This window comes from Odontomachus brunneus, unplaced genomic scaffold, assembly GCF_010583005.1.
Source record: "Odontomachus brunneus isolate Ranch 3 - 2012 unplaced genomic scaffold, Obru_v1 Obru_scaffold_144, whole genome shotgun sequence".
NCBI classification, from domain to species: Eukaryota; Metazoa; Arthropoda; class Insecta; order Hymenoptera; family Formicidae; genus Odontomachus; species Odontomachus brunneus.
In genome coordinates, this window is record NW_022639594.1 from 233,383 (window position 1) to 254,580 (window position 21,198).

A 21,198-nucleotide genomic window follows, 5' to 3' on the forward strand; every position below is an offset into this window, starting at 1 on the left:
AAGAGAGAGAGAGAGAGAGAGAGAGAGAGAGAGAGAGAGAGAGAGAGAGAAATACGTTGTTTGAATGAAACTTAGAAGTTATTTTTGCAATTGAACTATTCTAATGAGAAACTCACGCAGTCGTTTTCTCGCCAGCAATTGCTCCTCCCGTTGCTTGCGACGTGCCAGAACTTGCTCCTCTTGAATACGCCGTCTCTCATTCTCTGCAACAGCTTGGTTGAACTTCTGACAGAATTGATGAAATACCTTGAAGCACTCCTCGATCTTGAACGCGTTCGTGTCTTCGCAGAAGAATTCCGCGAGCGATCGTCTCACTCCCTCGAGTTCTTCCATGTCTCTCTTCAACTGTGCCATTTCTTGTTCGGCCATCTGTGAATTTTAGATAAAAGTTTATTGGAATTACGACCTCTCTCATTTTTTATCCATGTGTGTGCTTTCTTGTTCGTATTTATAATTTCACCTGCAAAAAATACGAGAACGTATCTTGATAAAGAAGAAAATTAATTTCTTTGGTTTTAAAAAAGCTAATTAAAAAAGAATTTAATTACACTAATTGTTTACTTTTTGTTCCTGCTAAATCTGATGTTTATTACCTGAAGAAACTGTGCCATCTGTTCCTGGATATCGCTTTCAGTCGAAGAGAGCTGAATCTGACCCTTGATTTTCTTGATCTTCGTATCCAAACTATTGAATTCGTTGGTTAATTGTTCGATCGTCGTTCTGGAGCAAAATAAAAATTTGTCAGTGTATGGCGTTTGACAATAATTATGACAGTGTAAAACAGTTCTTACTTTGTCGCCGCTTCTAAGGCAGTCATATTCTTCGCAAAATTTAACAAGTCCTTGCGCTTTCTCTCGGCTTGCTAAAGTACACGAATACCATAGATATTCTTTTCACACATAAAATTACATAATTATAAATTACTTATATTTATGCACATATGCTATTAAAAATAATTAATTGATATTTTCTTACCAATGCCACGTAATGTATCAAGTTCATCCCTGGCTTGTTCGCGCGAATCTCAGTGAGCTTCTGTAATGAGGAAAGCTTCACGCCCGCTGCATTACCAGCGTAACCGCCCTGCAAGAGTATAATCGCCGATTAACTCTTTCTCTCTTCTCTCATTTGATCTGTAATCAAGCTTTGGAATATAATCTTTTCCAAATTACATACAGAATTGAGAAAGTTTCCGGCGACCAAAACCATGTACAACACTTCCTGCAAAGGTTTGTTCGTCATGAGGTCTTCGCCGGCGAGAATCATCGAGTTGATGCTCGGCTCCAGATAACTCATGTTCGCGGCGAATTCCTCCTTCAGCAACATGCACTCGATGCGCAGCTTGTAACTGCGCGTCGATCGCGATTAGTTATATCGCGAATCGTCGAATCACTTGATCGGCGCATTGACACTTACTTTGGTACTTGAATGAGCTGCAGGAAGAACTTCTCGGCGTTACCGAGCTTCGACTTGTCACCGTCGAAGCTCTTCAGCATCTCGAGCTCGTCCACTTCCGGCAGGATCTTCAGGAGACCGCGTAGCTTCTCCGCACCGATGTCGTCGTGGCCGCCGTCTTTGATCAATTGGATTATATCCTCGTTTGAACTGAAATGGAAAGATACGTAAGAGTGGAAGCTATAATTCCGCGATTTCATCACGTTTGTAGTACCTTCGAAATTGCTTTAGGAAGATGTTCACGTTCAAGCTTCTTTTCCCATCGAGTAACGCAATCTGAAAAAAAAAACAATTAAAGGAATAATGTATACAGAAGTGTTAATTATTGATAATGTCGCTTATTTTAAAACCGACATAATATATTTCATTTATCCACTTTTTCCAAAATTTCTTTTTATCATAATGATTCAAAATCATAATAACCAAGTTATGGATTTCTTTCGATATTGGATTTATACTATTCTCAAAATAAATGACTCGTTTAATTGGAAAAAATTATGAAATAACATTAGGCAAAGTTACCTCCGTTGGTTCTCGACGACGCCGCTCCGCGTCGACGCCGATGCCGTACGAGGAGGCGTAGGTCGCCGGTGGTATCATCGGCGGTGCTTGCTGGCAGAACAGGCCCTCCATCTCGGCCCAGTCCAAGTCTGCCATCGGAGAATTCTGATGCTCGTTCGCCACCAAGGACCAGATGTTCCGTTTGCCGATCACCTGTGACGTGAGTTTACACCGCAAGTATTAACATCCTTCTCGATAAATTTCGGCAAAAATTGTTGTTGCATTCATGCAAAACTTTATTTTATAATTTTTATATTAATTCTTCTACTTAATCTTTTTTTTCATAAAGGTGTCGCGCCGGTTTTATGTATTGGAGCAACATTGCACTTAATCACCTTGTGATTCGGTATCTTGTTCCAGTTGATGGTCTTCATCTTCGTCTTGGGGGTGGGAATCTCCTGCTGCGGCAGCAGCCTGGCGTGATTGCTGGGAGGCTCGGAGGTAGGTGCGCGTGCGACAGGGGGCACACGCAGAGGTGGCGGCATCGGAGGCTCCATTGCAGCATCAGCGGTGGTGACGCTGGCGAAGAGCGGCGGCGGAGGCGGTGGCGGCAAGACAAAGCCGCCGCTCGGCGGCGCCGGCGGGGTCGGTGCCACCGGGACCGGAGGTGGAGGCGGCGGCGGCAAAGGTGGTGTCGGGTTATTCGCTGGCAACGAAGCTTTCCGCGACGGTCCGCACGTCTGGTCGGTGCCGCGACAATGACAGCATAGGTTCGCCTGGAAATTGGAAATACTTAAGCTTATATTAAACTTATATTAAGAATAGCTTATTTTAAGTGTACGTGTATCAATTTTAATGGCACTCAAATTTTCTCATGATATATTAATAACAATATGATATGATATCTTAATATAATATATTAATAATAATTAGCGAAAATCTCGAGATACAGCTAGTGAATTGTGACGTCAATTATAACTTTTGCTATTTAACAAATATTTAACAAATGATATTTCATTTTACGATCTTCCCTCAATTACACAAATCGTTTATTTTGGAAATAATATGAGTCCGATTTCGCAGGAAATCGATAATTTAGTTGCTATGCTTACAAATTAATATCAAAATAAAGAAAGCGAAAAATAGACAAAAATTGGATTGTCACTTTCAAAGTAAGCAGTTTATATTGTCAATAACTGATGCTTCTATACACATTTTCTTCTGGACTATAAGAGACTAAAAAAGAAGATCTCCTCGCAAATTAAGCACAGAGCAGAGGCAAGAAATTTCTACTCCATGAAAAGTGTTTTAATTAAAATTTGAAGACAAGTCCCGCTCTTCGGGATAGCGCGACGCAAGATCATATATCTCTTTGCGCGGTTTATGGAAGGAACGACTAAGTCCGCGAGTGTAAATGCACGTTTCGTGATTCATCGACATGAAGCGTGGTACGGGTTTCTTCTTTTATGGACTCACGTCTTTCGGTCAAGTACGGCAGAAAGTAAAAGTACCCCACCGGCGCAGCGGGGACGGGACGGGGCACGAGTGTTACATTAGTTCGCGTTAACGCGGTTGACATTGACGGTCTTCCCTTCTTCCCTCCTCTACTCTGCAAGTACTCACAAGTAGTCGAGAAATTTCGGTGATCGGGATCTGATGTAACGATGGTCGCGATCGAGGTCTCCTCCGCGGTGGCGCGACGTCCACCTGATTGTACAATCGGCGAGAGCCCGAAAAGAGTGAAAAAAATATCGCGGCGGATAAATTTATTATCGGCTCACGCGGGGGAAGACACACAGCGCGTAAGTGATAATTCCGACCCACCTTCACCGTGTCACAATGATCATTCCTAGAAGCGTTTAGCGCGGAACGTTGCGTAACGAATCGCGACGATAGTATTTCACGAAGAGACCAACGCGACGGACTTTCGATTTGCGCTTTGATCATCTCCCTCCTTTTGGCTCTGTCGTTCACGACGACACCATCTCGATGATTTTAACTGATTCGAAACATAATTATCATTTTCAATCATTTCTTGAAAAATGAAAAGAAAAAAGCGGACAGTTATGCGGGATGTAAACTGTTTGGAAATTTGACAAGATTTCCTTGGAAAAAAGGTCGAGACATCAATAGTTTTTGCAATCGACGCATACAAGCGATTGCAAAAGCTGCGCTTTTTGCTTCGAACGATTAAGTGTGGATAACAAAATTATCTTCGATCAATTTCAAGTAGACTTGAACAGAATTTGAGCTTTTGAGATCTGATTTGAGCTTTAACCACAAAGATATGTTAAAGGTACAAGAATAATTTGTGTCTGAGTGAGGTGCTTAGATAAAGTAATGATCTACCTCGACATTTTCGCTGAGGAAAAATTGCAAAATTGTGAGCGAGTGAAGGGCGCGGGCGCTCACCTGAAGACTAGGCGACCTCAGCAGCTTGGTTGCGTCCTCGCGGCTCTCCAGCAATGTGGCGCGATGCACCAGAGTCTCCGCGGTGTCCCATGCCAGATCACTGGCGGCGTCTTTTGGGTCGAGCCGCAGCAGATGCTGCAGGACACTCAGGAATGGTATCTCCTGTGGAGTATCTGCGACCTGAGGGCACGCTGCGTTTCGTCACACGTCTCATGGACCAACGCTCTTTATTCATGCTTGTCTGGAGCGGCGCTTAGAATAGCACCGATGGAGATTGACTGGTTGACACTGGCGGTTTAACGAGTGAACGGCTAACAACGCGACGCGATGTACTGCTCGCCTCGAGCGAGCGGAATTTACTCTCGAAGGAGGCGTCCGTTAATTACGGCGATCTCGCGTACGGCGAAGATACTTGCCGGAGACTGAAGATTAAACGATTCAATGACTCGTGTGATTAATCGCTAAGAAATTACTAGTCGATCTTTCTTTCTTATTAAACAGTACAGAACTCACATTATTTTCTTATTATTTCTTTTCTCAATATAAACATCACTTAATTTTTCAAACCTGGAAATGTCTCGAGCGCGAAGCGACTTTTACTTCTGGAACGAAGACACATACAAGATTCATCGGGAATATCTGTTGGAAGTGCCGTGTCGCGGAAGAGGGAAAATGTTGGAAACACAGGACGAAAACACGAGGTCTCATACCTGACCGAGGATGGCGTAGAAGACGTCCACGTGAGACGAGAGGTCGATCCCGGGCGGGCCGTGATTAGTGAGCTCCTCGTCGGTCTCCCGTTGATCGTCGAAGACGTCCAGCTGCACCCGCACGTCCGGCGCGTGGCTCTTCCTGCAAAGAACAATCGCACGCTTTCCCAATCCGAGGATATTTCAAGCCCTTAACACGTCGTTCTCCGTTCTATTTTCGGCGGAAGCGCACGCTCTCCTGCGACACGCTTGCGACCTCTCTTCGAAAATTCGGCCTTCTGCTCTTCCGCTAAAACGAGAAACGCGAAAGGAAGTCGCGTACGAGACGCCCGAAGGAATGAAGAAGAAGAAGAAGAAAGAAAGGAAACCAAACGCGACGCGCTCACGTTAACAATTTTCGCGCAGCTTTTCCACCAGCGGCGACTATGCGGCCGGCGAGTCTTCGCGCGCGCGAAGAAACAGCTGAAACAGTTGGAACGACCTCAGCGTCTATCGATGAGGTCCAAACGTCGCGGAGTGCTCGAATAGCTCGAACACTTCACATTCTACGGACACATTCTGCCGTCTCAAAGCGCACGGAAATAGTCCGCGGGCTATCCGGAGCACAGCGTCTCGGCTCTCAGCATTGATCCTCGAATCCAACAAATAGATTGGAATCTCCGGGGATACTGACGGGTGTGCATTGAAACATAGATTATCGATTACGGTGTCGAAGGGAAGAAGTTCCTCATCGTCCCTCGGTCGTCGCAGTTCGTTGTCGGATGCGTCCGCTCGGAAACGCGTATCGTAATCAAGGGTAATCGAGGGTCGAGGGTTCAGAAAGAAACACGCCGTTGATATTTGAACGCAAAGAAAGAAAAGAAGGAGAAATAGAGAAAGCAAAAGAGAGAAAGAGAGATAAGCAGCTGAACGTGGCGAACGATCTGGTAAGCTTCCAGCGTGTCCTACCGCGTAGTGTACCGAAATACTCGGCGCGGCGGTCCAATCCTGCCATCGATCTTCGCCACGAGCAAAACAGACGAGGGATAAAGAAGAGCACGACCGAGGAGAACGCGCCACGGGGCCACGGCCGTGACTCACGTGGGGAGCGACGACGCCGGCAGCGTCGCCCTGCAGCAAAAGGACGAGAGACACACACCGGGCTTCCCTAAAACGCGCCTTTCTCTCTTAAAATACACGAAATCGTCCGAGTGACCGTCCGACCGGGAGCCAGCCGCGCCTCGGGGTGAAGCCTCGCGCGGGATGGATCGCGAATATCTCATGCATTCCGCGGATTTTCCGCGCGCAGAAAGCTCTGGATCCAGCGCGGGACGTTCTATTTCCTCGCGGAGTCGAGCGCAGAGCATCTCGGCGGGGAGGCTGCACCAAGTGGAGCGCCGGGGTGATTCATCGGCGACGTGTTGAAAATACTCGTAGCCGCAGCTAATTAACGTCCGTCGTGTCACACTCGAATTGCAACCGCAGAAGTCGTGTCGCGTGGTCTTTGGATATTAATTGTCGATCACGGCTCGACGAGTCGAGCCGAGTCGAGATGAAGACGAGGTCCCTTTTCGTTTCTCTCCTCTCTTCTTCCTTACCGCTAGTTCCACCACCGGTCCACACGTGTCGAGCGTGCGGTGAAGGCTTCAAATGAAAGCTCCGGATATGGAAGGAAGAAGAGACGACGACAACGATCGACGACGACGACGATGATCGGCAAGAGTCTCGTTCCGATCGCGAGTCGAATCACGAAGACGGCAACACGGAGAACGCCGGCCGGCCGGCGCGTCGCGACGGCGGACGCGTTTCTGGCGATGCTACGCGTCGTTGCACCACGTCCGCTCCAGAGCGCGACGCGAGATGCGGTCGCAGGTGCATCGCCAAGGCAAGGAGTTAATTCGGGCTTTCCTCGCTCTCTCCGTGCCCCGCCGGCGCCGTGGCCCTTTTCTATTTTTCCTCCCTTTCTACCTCCCTTCCCGCTTTCGTCGTCCTTCTCTCCTTCTCTCTCCTCTCCTCTCCTGTCTTCTCTTCTCTTCTCTACTCTACTTTACTCTTCTCTTCTCTTCTCTTCGCTCGTCGAGAACGTTGCTGAGAATGTGGAGAGGGAGACGAATTGCCCGGATATACTCGATTCTATTTCTCGCCCATTGGCGTCGCACTGTCGCGCCGATGAAGGTGTCATCACCGCTCGCCTCCTCCTCGATCATTGGTGTAATCTTCGAGGAAACTTGAAGAGCGCGCGAATTTCTCTTGTTTGTCTCGTGATCTCGAGAGAAAACTGCCGTGATTTGAAAAGATTCCAACTCCTTCTAAAGAAACTTTCCAAAATTTGATACGGAGAAAGTAAGCGTTACTTAAGGATTGACGTAATATGGCTGTCTCTCTCCTACGCTCCTTATCACCTTATCACAACTCGTGAGAGTTTTACATAGTATTTATACCGTAAAGTTTTCTCAATCACTGCAGTTTTCCGTCGAGGTGATACTCGAGCACTCCTCTAAAAATGCAATTAACTAGTGTAATTAACGAATCGTCGTGTGTTTCACCATCAATCCGTTGGCACAGCGATCTCGCGCTACTCGATGTCGTCAACTAACGTGACTCTAGATCCGCACTCGAGCTGAATTCGATCGACGGCCGCTCAGAGAGATCTTCTCAAGCGAAATTATCAGTATTACCGGATCATCTCTTGCAGATTCGTTCTTATTTCTTGCACGTTGGAGCAAACGGATTCGCTCGCACGATCGCCTCCGAACGTACATGGTCCGACTACGAATTAATTTCTGTGAGTCACGTTAGCTAGAGCGCGATTACCGGATCGCGCTAATGGTGCTGGCGGCTGTTTGCATAACAGTGCGTACTGATAAGCAACGTACATGATAGCCGTTAACAATCGTGTTTAATCGAGGAACACCGGAAGGTGCGAAAAAAATTTCGCTTGAGAAACGAGAGCCTGAAACAAGAACGATTCTGCAAAGAATCGTCCACAGTTTTTTGCACGCCAAGACAACATTTCTTCACGTTAGATATGAATTAGCAAAATTGTAATATCTTACGTTTTGCACAAAAGATTGCAAAGATATTCGAGAGATACAGTATAATCAATTCCGCCCATCCTAATGTTTGTGTCCACCCTGAATCGTTTGTGCAAACGCGTGGATGTCTCACCTCTTCCGTCACTTGAGAAATGTGAGAGACCGAGATTATTCGGAAGTGTGCGACACTTGTACTGAGAATATTATTTGGATTAGTGCATGCAGGGAAGATGACATCCAGAATCACCGCCGCCACGAAACAGCATATTCTCCCTCGTTAGTGTACCAACCAATCCATGGTGTAATTATTTCTGCGTGCGCTCGACGTTACGTAGCGTGCAAAGGAGGAAGGTGTGGGTACAATGAAGCATAACCTTTCGTAACACGTTCATTATTATTTATTATTCCACAATGTTAAAGTGGTTAATAAGTTAATGCCGCGAATCCGGGTCGGCGGTTGGTATACTCACCGCAGCTCGTTCAGGATCGGCAGGAGCTTGAGTCCTGGAACGAGAAAGCACCCGATTCGGTGATACCGTGCGAAACCTCCGACGACTCCGTAGAATCGACGATTGTAGGAATTTCGAATCGTGTCTTTGCGCTTAAGATTCCACTTGAGGCGATGTCGGAGTGCCGTCAGACAACCGTAAAAGTCCTTTCTACTCTCTTAAAGTGAATCAGCAAATAGTCACAGATATCAGTTATGAATATAGCACTGAGCACTTTCAGTGCTATACTTGTAACTGTAAATCAGTATATTCACTGTTTCATTATTATATTCACAGTATATTCACTGTTTTCAGTGATGTTTGACTGCTTCATATTAAGAGAATACGTCACATCGTTGACTGCACCGATTCAGAAGCCCTTTCGCGCACGGTTAAAATACACGTTCTGAGAAAGTGCGCTATCATAATACTTTTACAGGAAAAAATTTAGAAGTTAGCTAAAAGTTAGCTGACTTTTCCTAAGACAATTTGTACCTTGTATAAAAGTTCCGCGGTCAGTATAGAAAGGGAAAGAAAATGATAATACACTACAAATTGTTCATAGGAACAAACGTCCAGTATTCAGAAGTATAAATTTAGAAGCTTAAGGAAAGTATCGTATGTTAAGAAAAATTACATACACGAATTTCCCAAGAAGTAGATGATAAAGAGCAGTTTAGCTGTACTTTACAGATACTGCACTAGCGGTGTCAGTAGATGTGTATATACACACATGCTAGCATAAATCCAATGTGTCTATACATGTTAACATGAAGTCAAACGAAACATCATTAACGCGTTCAATTCAGCACCCGCGAACTACTATTATGTGTATGATACACTGCTCTCTTTTATCTACACACTGCGGCTTCTGAAAGCACTCCGACATCCTCTCAGGATCTTTACATTCGTCAATTTCGGCTCCAAACCAGTGGCATCAATTTCGACTCTTGTCACAACCGATTACTGCGCAAATTTGTCGGTCAAATGGCTGTCAAACTTATTTGTCTAAATTGTTTCGCAAGCAAGTGCACGTGCAAAATTCCAAAATTCCATCACACCCACCATGCCCCCCAATGAAGTTCCATCATAGTCAGCGGGGTGCCATAGAATCGTCTAAAAATCGCGAGTTGAGAGAAGAAAAACAGCCGGTAATGGAACTTTCGCCGTGGCGTACGCATTAATTCTCCGGCGGCGAGTCATTAACGCTGAATCGAGAGGTCCCGCGAGATTTATCTGCCGGGCCAATTAACTCAAACTACATTCGGGCATATCGAGAGATCGCCCGAGGCGCGTCTCGCGCGGATCGGCCGTGTGTACTCCGCGAGCGCGTCGATTTTGATTTGCTAACGCGACTAATGCTAATGGGACGAGTAAATCACGGCCGTCTTCGAGCGATATATTTACTTCCTCCGCCTCGCGAATGAAAGAACGTTTAAGAAAACGCGCGATCGTCAAGTAGTTAATCCCGGGGCAATAAGGAAGCGAGCAAAGGCGAGCGACTCGATGGCACCCGCGCGAGGAGGAGCCGGCTCGAGTGGCGTTTTCTTTCACTCACCGATGAACTCGTTGCGAATACGTATGCGATCCTTGAGCACCGGCGTCGAGATGACCAAACAATTTATGAACGCCAGCAGCGCGGTCTGGTAATCCTCGGCTGTCGCTTTCTGCAGCTCGTCGACCACGACTCGCAATCGATAACGCTCGCCCTTCCGTTCCTGCAGCCGAATACATGAGTCTCGTGAGTTTCGCGTGAGTTATCACGCTCTGTTCTGGGAAAACGTCTCGAGATATCGCCGATTCCGCCCGCACGAAACAAAGACGTCTCGCATCGCGTCGACCGACGTTCTTGCCACGCGAGATAATTAACGGCGAATTCGCAACTTCGCTGAATGATTCGGCTTGATACGAGCCTTTAGCGCGCGAAAGGCTGTCTCATTTACAATTCGAAATGAAAAAAGAGAATTAACAAGCGAGAATGATTCGCGCGTGAGGCGCCAATGGTTCTCGAGTTGAGTGTCGAAAACTCGCCCGTCGGATCGCGCAGCGCCAACGGGACTGCTTGCAAAATGAGGATCGTTAAAATCTCCACAAACACCTACAAAAATGCACGCCTCTTATTTTGAAACGCCTCGCGAGCCGACGTCCGACGTCGAGAAATCGAAGAGGATTGCTCTCGAGTATCTTTTCCTCTCGCTCTCTCTCTGCTTCTTCTCGGTCGGAAGAATTCAACGCCGGCGGTGCGACCGCGCTTCACGCCGTCCTCTGCGTCCGTTTCCTGAGCGCATGCAAATTGCTCTTGCCAGGCGATAAAAAAATATATATTTCACAATGCTCTCGTGAGCTCGCGCGACGCGTTAAACAATGGGAAACATTACGGCAATTCACTCTTACTCGCGTGGCGCGCGCGCGCACGAACACACGGAGGTATATTACAGTGTCGCTCGTTCTTTTGTTCATCGGAGGGAGACCTTGAACTGTGACTTTTACCTAAGCTCGTGGCACGCGGCACTTTTACAATGAGCAGATATGAGCACTCTTTGCATCTGAATGCAAAGCCGTCCTCCCCGATGATCCTTCACGGACGACTCGTCCTCGTGACGTTCGTCAAGTTGAACGAAACCGAGAATAAAAATCGCGCGCTCTTCGGCCCGACTCATTCGTTCGTTTATCGCGACATTAGACGGTCGCACCTGGTAGGTGTGAAGAGTATCGATGGCCCTCTGCCTGCCATCCTGACTGTAGACGCAGAGCGCCGACAGCAACTCCACGACTTGCTTCTTCACGGACGGGCATGCCGTGTCCAGTGCTGCAATCGAGAGTGCATTGCTGTGCATTGCTGTGCATTATAGCCTTGGCTAAGGCGCGATACACAATCGCGCTAATGCGAGATACACAAAGAGGATCGCAGGGATTAACGGGGATCGGAAAAAGGAAAACGGACCATGTACCTGAGGCGAGCTTGACGCAATAATCAGGATTATCTACGATGTAGTCGAGACCGACGTGGGAGTCCATGTTGACTGCTGCATCCGCGGACAACTGCGCTTCCAATCTGTAATAGAAGAAGCGCGAAATTTTAAGCGTGTTCTTTTTCTTCTTAGACTCCCAAAGACGTCACACTTCTAACAGGAGTAATCTTGTTTAATCAGGATCAGGAAAGCTCCTCTTAGAGCCGATTTTTCAATAGCAGTTTAAACTTGGATTCAAGTTTAAACTCTATTCTAACAATGCGTTTGTTTTGTTTAAACAGAGTTTAAGTTGAAATCCAAGTTTAAATTCCGGCTATTGAAAATCCGGCCCTTAGAGAGAAGAAAACTTTTTAAAAGAAACTCATTATTCATTTTGTGAAAAGTGACTCATTACTGCTATAGTTACTTACAAGAAGTAACAATTCGTTTCTGTTACTTTTTTTATCAAATTATGAAGACTGTTCTTCTTCACGATTTGCTTTCTATATCATGCATACGTCTTCTTTATTTGCAAAGTAATGACAAGAGTAACGATTACTATTCGTTACCGTCATCATTGTTAATGAGAAAACAACGCCGTTAGCAAGTTGTTACTAGAAAAAATAACTCGTAACAATGACGACGTTAGAAGTAACGTACCACTTCCCCCCCAACCCTGCTTCTAATTAACTTCGTAAATAATCAATCGACGGGGGATGAGGCGAGCTTCGTGAGAACGCACTTTCTCTCTATTCCTCTTTCTCTTTCTCTTTGCGTCCTTCGTTTCGACGTCTTCGAGTATTCCGTTGCCTTCGTTGCAACGCGAATTTATCGCGTAAATGGCGAAGCACCGATACGCGTCATTAACGACGGATAATCGCGGGACGGGTGTCGATATTTCACTGGTGTCGAGTTATCGCGCTTAAAAAGCGGACAAAATATCGGCCGTCTCGACGTCTAACGGTGCGCGCCTGTCTGATTCATAAAGTGCTTGATCGCTCGTTCGCAATAAACGCTAATTACAACCGGTGTCGAGTACCTGTAAAAGGAAACGCCGCGTTATCGCATAATTCTTCTTAATCTCCCATTAAAGCGAGACGCGCTGCCGCGGTGGAAATAGATACTGTGCGAGCGCGCGCACGGCAATCGCAACGCCCGGTTGATGTTTCGCAACGGACATACTGAACTTTTCTTACCATAATTAATACCCCGATGACGACCGCAAAACTCTTCCCCGTCTGCGTACGCTCTTTTTCTTTCCCTTTTATTCGGCGTTATACAATTTTATTCAACGAAGTTATTTCAGCGTTATGTCAACCTATAAGCCGATCGTTGACACTTTCGTTTAAAACTGCGTAATTCATGTAATTTGTCTCTCCTGCTTTCTTATGTAGAATCTGGCAATCTTCACTTTTGTACTACTAAAGTTTTGAAGGATTTCAAGGCTCAAACTCTACGCTGAGAGAAAAAATATCTGAAAAATAAATACTTATTTGATAGGTGTTAATTTATTCATACAAATATAAAATACTTTACAAATAAGAAATACACATTTTCTTGAAACTTCAAAAAAATCTTAGCTTTTCACGGAAGCAATTATTTATTCTACTTAAAAAAAAATATTTAGATTTAAGTAAATATGTTAAGTAAATGAGTATCTACAGAGTAAATATTTACTATTTTTTATATATCTTCTTTCTCAGTGTGTACTCTGCTTTCTCTCTCTCTAAGACGCGTTAACTTAATAAACGATCGCTTTTAGGCGAGGCTCGAAAACCCGGTCTTACGTCACCGCGACGCAGGGAGGAAATAGGACTCTGAATGATTAACTTTCGCGTTAGGACTTAATAGGATGGCTGGATCTGATATGTCGAAAATGTCACCTACTGAGCAAGTCCGTGTAATACTGTGCAATTATATAAATTATTTTCGTATTATGTCTATATACGTGTGACGTTCCGTCATTGACGTCTCTCTCTCCTGTCATCGACAGGTAATTTAATCATCAATTTGGGAGAAATATTCCTTGATGGGAGCTTGACATCTGTGACGGATCTTCCGCGATTATTTGCCGTGACTCTTCGATTTATAGCCTTAAATTACCCAACAATCGAGTCAAATTAAACTTTTGCTACAACAGGAAATAATTCCGTGATAAAGGAGCTGTTTACAACCTGGAACATCAATTCGTCGAGAGACTCCTCTGTCTCGACTGTTAGGTGATTCTGCAATTTGAGACGCACCTCCGCGAGTTTTGAAAGTGATTACGCGGAGAAATCAACTTCGATTCTTCTTGTGCACACTGGGGATTTCGTATCGAAGCGTTTTGTCAAACGAATCGTCAAGAATAGATTCCGTCAGAATTCAATGTTCCTCTCTTGCGTTTGATTTTCAAACGCTGGAATCTTTATTGCAATCGACCTCTGCCTTTTTCGACGAACCAACTTGATAAGCATTCAGTCAATAAACCGATCATTCCCATCAGTTAAACCCACTCGTGCCGAAAACTCGCACGGGTCCCGTCATAGAAATGCAAATACGGCCGCGACTCGAGATAAAAACGCTAACATCCGTTACGATGAAAGAAGACGATGCGAGTTCGTCCGCTCGCCGCCTCTCGCACGACGAGCCCGCATGCGTGTGTGACTCAATTGAGCAAAAACAAATTTCCTAGGCGGCCTACGGTCTACGGTCTGCGGAGAGAGAAAGAGAGACTGTGATCGCTTTGTATTAAAGCGTGAAAACGCTTCATTTACGGCGCGAAGATTAATGATTCTCGGAGCCGAGTCGCTCCAAGTGCGAGCGCGTTCGCTCTCCAGCTCGATAAAACCTCGAATTCGCAATAACAAGTGGAGTGGATCGAGGCTGGAGTGAGGTCTAGGTTGGAGCGCGCGTGTCCGTACAGTGCGTGCGTACAGTGCGTGCGCGTAGAAGTCATTATACGTGTTTTCGACCTCGTCTGCGTCGTACACAAGGAAGATCCTCCCGCAATTAATTTTTTCTTTTTTAGTTCCGGCTATGATTTATTGCGAGCGACATGAATAAAATCCAAAAGCGGTGTCCAAAGATCTGGGAAGAGGAAAAAAGGTGCACGCAGAAAAAGGATTAGCAGGAGGAGCTAAGCTAAGACGTTTCTTTGAAACAGGGAGTTAATCAAGCCTAATTTATTCGCTGTTTGAACGTTATACAGCGAGAAATATTCGCTGGTAAAATTAAGTATAATCAGTGGAAGAAAAGAGTGGCGACACTCTTGTTTGGACAAATTGTGAAACGCATTTGGTATTGAACGAGTTACTTTTTTAAATAATTTTCTCGAAAGAAAAATTTCCCTATTGAATCCAATACGCGTTTTGAAATTCATCAAAGTAAAAGTGTTGTAATCTTTTCTTTGATCACACTTAAAATACTTGGGAATAGCTGTCACTCTCTCAACTGCTCGTGCTAGTGCGCATTTTTAATTTTAGATAATGAATTTTGTCTGTAACGGCCAACTTTTAGCAAAACGATCAGTCTTTCGAATCAACTGCTGAGATTTAGTTGATAAAATTGAGTTATTCATTTTGCATGTATGTTCCACACATCGACCAGGATTAAAAAAGATCCTGCCGGTGAATACAGGCTCGATTCTTACGACCACTCCAAGTCCCAAAGCGAATTGGCCCCGAATTATGCTAAGTGGCCCCGAAGCAGACGTATATGACTGCTCGAGAACGAATGTCAAAAAAACTTATCTAGAAATCTTATCTGACCTTCACCCACGTAGGCGTGAATAGATAGAAGGTTCCTTGACATTCAACCTGCCAGTTCGCACGTATACTTTTAACGAAGGCACTTGAGAGCTTCAAACTCATTCGATCGCTGCTCGATACCGTTCGGAAGTATCTACCGCTTCCGCTTCTTCAAGTACTCGTAGACAGCTCGAATCTGTCGGGTTTAATTTTGCTTGAAAATATTACAAAGAGAAATTCCGCCTCATATATATATATATATATATATATATATATATATATATATATATATATATATATATATATTTCTCTCTCTTTTTCATCTCATCTATCAATGTTTTCAACTTCGTTTCAAAACGACTCTTTGTGATCCTGCGTTGTGTTTACCTCGACATCGCGTTTTGTTCCAGCCAAACCAGAATCCCTAACTAATCCAATATATCCGTTGCATTGATTAGAGATTCTAAAACTCGACATCCAAAGCCCGAGATTCTGAAGCGAACGCAAACCACTTGACGATTCTATTGTCAAGTAAGTGAATTTTTACGAAACGCCTGCGGAAGGAAACGTCAAAGATCATTAAGATTATAGAAGGCTAAGTGCACTAACTATCAGTTATGCTTGGAAAGAAATCTCTTCTCCTCACGCAATCGCACCGGAAGTTGGCGAATGTGTGCGGCACATAAGGCGGACTCGCCGTTATCGGTCGAATTGGTCCCATCGGCGGCAGCAGGCCGGCCGGCCGGCCGGGGCGCGCGAGAGGAAGAGCGCTACGGGCTGGTAGGGAGGGAAATATAAGGGGAAAGACCATAGGATTGCGTCACCGCACACATGCACATACCTCGCTAGTCACGCTTAAAAATAGACCGCCGGTCGGATATTAAGGACCACGCGGTAGCGGTGGCAGGCCGCGGAGAAGACGCGCGCGGCCGAAAGCCGCAACGATGACGGAGCGGCTGCGATTCCGAATATAACGCAAAAGCAGGTAGAGAGATAGAGGTTGTCGCGTACCTACGTACCTACGCACGGCCACGTTGACGCGCAACGTTCGTACGCGAACGATCAAATTTGCCTGACGTCGTCTCGCTTCTTGACTCAGAATCGTTCCTTGAGGACTTGTGAACAAGAGACGATGGCTTTCTGCTTGGGGAAACGTAAAGAATCGGCACGTTGCGTTTCATGAGATTTCTCTTTGTCATACAATCATTTCAGCAAACAATCGCGCATATGGTAACCGGCAGAGTCTTGAAATCTGCAGAGTTTTGTGAAGATAACGTTAAAGAGTTTGTTGTAATATGGCAATTCAGGCGGTAAACATATATATTTTGAGGTAGATGTAAATATTTCTTTTCACTAATTTAAATTTAATAAATTTGCTTTTCACTTAAATTTAGAATATCCACACGTAATTATTTATGGAACGACCGATATTATCAATATTGCTATGATAGTTATGAGAGATGGATGGTGTGACATTGCTGCGTCTTACTAATTTGCATATAGAACATAATCAGTTGCATGTAACAAATTAAATATACGGTTAATAGAAAATGATCTTCTCTCTCCTCAAGATGATGAGCTGACAAACGCATGTATCACAAATTGCGTTCATTTCTATCTTTAAACGTTCAAACTTCGAGATAATTGGGACAGATCAGCGCAACGTGATCGACGTACCAAAAGAGAAAACAGTAATTTCGAAAACATCTGTGTCTACGTGCATTGCGTTCCGGAAGAAACGGAACTCCACGGGGACGAGCAGGAGCGAAGGAGCAGTCTTTTTGTTTACACGGCTTGTTGCGCGACTCGACCGCTGGTGAAGAACGAAAAGGATCGACGCGGGTCACGACACGTCCTTGCGAACGCGGTCGCTCGGTACCATCGCCATTAATGCACTCGGATGCACGCACTCGAGCGGACAGGCGGGTGGGCACTCGCAATGATTCACGCGAGTGCACCTCGCCGCGTGCTAAGCACGCCCCGTACGGAGAGAGCTTCCTGCGAGAATATCGTTCTCGAGGTGCTCGTGCGGCTACGATGACGGCGACGATGACTACGACGACGACGGCGACGGCGAGGCGACCTCGAGGAACGAGCGCGAGCGCGCGTTTACAGCCGCTGCCCATCTTAGGAAGGCCGACTTAAGGTGCAAAAAACCAGGTGCGGTCTAGTTTCTTTTTTCAGACGGCGGGGGGCCCGATGGGCCTTCCGGAGGATCGCACGGCCTCGCTAATTGAATCGTTCGCACCTCACACGGCTGCGCTACGCCGCGACGAAAGTCGGATCCCACGACAGAGGGACGGGAATCCGCTCAGCTTTTACGCTCCCGTGAACTCCTGGTCGCGCTCGCCTCGCGACACTGACGAGAACGGGGAACGACACCTGGTGTGACGCGGCGTTTCTCTTTGTTTTCCCGTGGGAGTCCCGAGCCCGGCGATTACTTTGGAGCGGGTAATTTTAATAAAGACAGGTTATACAACGTGACAACGCGTTCCGCGACGAAGGGAGAATGTGGTGTCGCTCCCTCTGCCATCGAGTAATCTCGGTCCCTCGAGACAAGAGAACACAAGGGAAACAATGGGGCGACAATTAAAATTAAAATAGTCGAGCACGAATCGGGGCACGTCGCGAGACCGAGGGATTTTGCGTGGGACAGAGCTTCTGAAAGGCGGAAAAGAAGCGCCTTCGCGGCTGCCGCTCGGTCGACAGGACTGGCTTATTAGGCGGCCGCACGAGTCTGTTATTGTAGGACAACAATGCGAGATGCCGAAGAAAGAACTATTCTGAATCGCTCGCGGTAATATATATGGCTCGGAGGAAATCTTCGTTTTTCTACACGCTCTGACGCATGCGGAGGCGGAGGTGGCCGTTTATACCAGCGGCCAGATCCTTGAGAGAAACAGTCGGTCGATCTTCTCGAGACATTTAACTAAATGTTACCAACACGAGAAATGTGTAAAAAGCACATGTATAAAAATTATATATAAGATTCAAAATTTATCGCAAACCTTTCAGAATGATAATGATATTAGAACGCAGCCAAACACACTTGGATAACGCGCGGTGGTCGAACAGAAAGACATCGGAAGGATTTAAAGTTTGCAGAGTTTCATAAAGGTGCAATTGAAAAATCAATCCTGAGATAGCGAGATGTCTAATTCGAACGCATAAATTTCGGAGCAAATTGAAATATTCCTCGATTTTCGTTCAAATCTAAAGTACCAATGCGCGTTTAGTTACTACTACGAAATAACTACGACAATTGACACATCGATAGATGTTGTCACCGGGTACCGGTTGTGGCACTGCCGCGTCTTATAAATTTACGTCTAACGACTTATAATCAACTGCAAATATAGCAAATTAGTAACATGACATCTTAATTTTACAGATGTCCCTCCGGATCTCTTCCGAATCTCTTTCGAATTCGCTCAGTGAGGATTAATACAATCTCTACGGGCGAAACTAGAAGATTCATGGCGCGTCGCGCCAATTACGGATTATGTCGCGACGAAGTGGACGCGACAGCTTCTTCTCCTCTTCTTCGTCTTCTTCGTCCTCCTCTCCCGCTCCTTTCGAAGCGCGTTCCGCGCGCGCGCTCGCGCGAGGACACTTTTCCCGAAGGCGGGAAAAACGCAGGCGCCGCTGCGCACCAGCGAGGATGCACACACGAAACTGCATTCGGCAGGTTAGCGGCAGCAATGATCGCTAATTGTGGGCAGCGTAGGAAGGCGCGTGCGTGTGCACGCGTACGCGTGTGCGAGTAAAATGGCACTCACGGCGGTCGCGGGATACCATATCGGGCACCTTGTTGACCTCGCCTCTCTTCTCTCCGTCTCGCCCGATCGGCCTGATCGGTTCTGTCCTCCCGTGCGCTCACACACATACACACATACGCCACATACGCAAACACCATACCGCATCACGCTCACTCTCGGCTCTCCTTCTCCTCCCTTCCCACGTCTTTCACTCGCGCGCGCGCGCGCGCGCGACAAAAGAGGTTTCGGCTGTCGCCAATGTCGTACTCCACGGCCTCAGCGTGTCGCGACGGTGAGAGATGAAGAGTACTTGACGCGATCCCGATCCCGACGATGCCCCGCGAATTTCCTCGGGGAAACCGCGGCAGAGCCACGCGTCTCCTCCTCGGAAAGAAATGAATAGGGAGGCTTTCGCAACGGCGCTGAGTAACGCGGAGGAGCGCGCATGTTCTACTCTAGGACGGAGATGTGGGACATGTGTGGATTGCTGTATAGGAAATTGTCAGCGAGCAGAGTTTCCCCGCTGGGGAAATCGGAATCCGCGATCCCGAAAACAAATTTCATGGAACATTTTCACGAAGGAATGGGCGGAACGGGAAAAGAATCAGCGTAAGAAACTAAGACGTAAACGTGGCAGCCAAAGCCTGTATCAATAGTCGTCAGTCGAAACTTGTCCCACGTGAGATACTCAGATCTGAATTTAGAGTTGGATTGAGTTTTTTATTTGAATCTTATAATATAAGAGAAATTATACTTGAAATTAAAATTCAGAAGAAAAACTCACATCAAATTCTAAATTCGAATCTGCATATCTCACCTTAAGTAAATTTCAAGTAACGACTATTAATATGAATCTAGGATGTTTTTTTGAAATAGGAACGGTATGTTTGATTCTTAATTCCGATGTTTACCGTCCCCGTAACATCGAGATATCTTAGATTAAGAATTGAATCGAACGGCTGCGGCAGTTTGAACTAAACTCGGCACACTCAGGCCTTATTATCATAGATATTTGCTGAACACTTGGCGATTCGACATCGAGAAACGCGGAAAGGAAGATTGCGGATCGTAAATCACGGATCATTCAGAATTCTATTATCGAGGATCCTTAAGGAGAATCCAACGGGTTCTTCGGAAGGGATCACTCCGATGAACATGGCCGAGTGTGTAGCTTGCGAGAACACGAGATAAAGAGCGCCGAAATAAGTGGACATAAATCAGAGTGCAGAAGAGACGGCGTCCCGTAGTTCGAAATATTTCACGTTTGTCGATTTCTCAGTCGCTTCGTCGCTGAAGGAGCCAAGGAGGCTCATGAAGGAAACACGATGCGCCGTGAAAAAATTCGGAGTCGATAATTCCAAACGCAAATATCGCATGCAGAAATCGCTTCAAGCTAGAAAAACAAAGGAAGAATTTCACGTGATCGTATTAATTGAAAGATGAGGTAATGAGGAATGTATAATGATTAGGCGCGGCGCGTATAATTATAGTCCCTGGAGGTATCGCACCTTGTAAAATCGACACGGAGGAGGAAAATAAAGAGTCGCAAGTCAAAAAATAGAATTCAACGAATCGACTAACCCCTTCACTATCGACGACGAGAATTCTCGTCGTTGGTAGTGGAAGGGTTAATTACGATCGCGATTGCTCAAGTTCCAATTTTTAATCCACAATCTGCGATCTCTAACACCTGGTCTAATAGGGGCTTGACGCGAGGCCGAATGGGAGCGGACGCGCTTACGCACTTTAAAGCGTCGAAAAGGAACGTTCCGGTGAGCCAAGCGATCTTTCGCAGCTGCGCGAATGCCGACGAATGCAGAAGCGAGCGATCGTAAATCGCCCTGTTTGTTCGCAGCGCGCACGTGCGTACAGAGGCCGGCTCGATATTTTCGTTGTTATCCATTAGCGGAAAAGGCGAAGTAGGTAATGGAAGGCCATGTACGGGCGCAGCCACGGCCGGCGCGGGATTTTCTGTTCTGCTCCTTTTTGTCCCGCTGCGTGTTATAATGTTCCCGACGTGTGAACCGTCCTGGTCTTTCGATTTGCGTTTTTCAGCTTAGAGAAATTTTTATTTTGGATCGGGAAGCGCGGACGGAGCGAGTGAGAACGACTGAGCGAACGAGAAGAGAGAGAGAGAGAGAGAGAGAGAGAGAGAGAGAGAAAGAGAGAAAGAGAGAGAGA

At 46.1% G+C, this 21,198-nt stretch overlaps 1 protein-coding gene across 1 annotated transcript in view; it reads right to left on the reverse strand.

Annotated features, from left to right (window-relative positions):
• Positions 1-21,198, reverse strand: part of LOC116850364 — a 33,459-nt gene that overhangs the window by 6,993 nt on the left and 5,268 nt on the right. Inside the window, exons 2-16 of the mRNA XM_032828566.1 lie at positions 11,532-11,635; positions 11,274-11,389; positions 10,139-10,298; positions 8,563-8,596; positions 5,079-5,220; positions 4,369-4,548; positions 2,352-2,732; positions 1,978-2,169; positions 1,670-1,731; positions 1,417-1,605; positions 1,177-1,348; positions 976-1,083; positions 792-862; positions 594-720; positions 117-369 (exon numbers count right to left, since the gene is read on the reverse strand). Coding sequence (XP_032684457.1) covers positions 117-369; positions 594-720; positions 792-862; positions 976-1,083; positions 1,177-1,348; positions 1,417-1,605; positions 1,670-1,731; positions 1,978-2,169; positions 2,352-2,732; positions 4,369-4,548; positions 5,079-5,220; positions 8,563-8,596; positions 10,139-10,298; positions 11,274-11,389; positions 11,532-11,598 — 2,254 coding nt within the window. The 5' untranslated portion in view covers positions 11,599-11,635. The remainder of the gene's footprint in view (positions 1-116; positions 370-593; positions 721-791; positions 863-975; positions 1,084-1,176; positions 1,349-1,416; positions 1,606-1,669; positions 1,732-1,977; positions 2,170-2,351; positions 2,733-4,368; positions 4,549-5,078; positions 5,221-8,562; positions 8,597-10,138; positions 10,299-11,273; positions 11,390-11,531; positions 11,636-21,198) is intronic.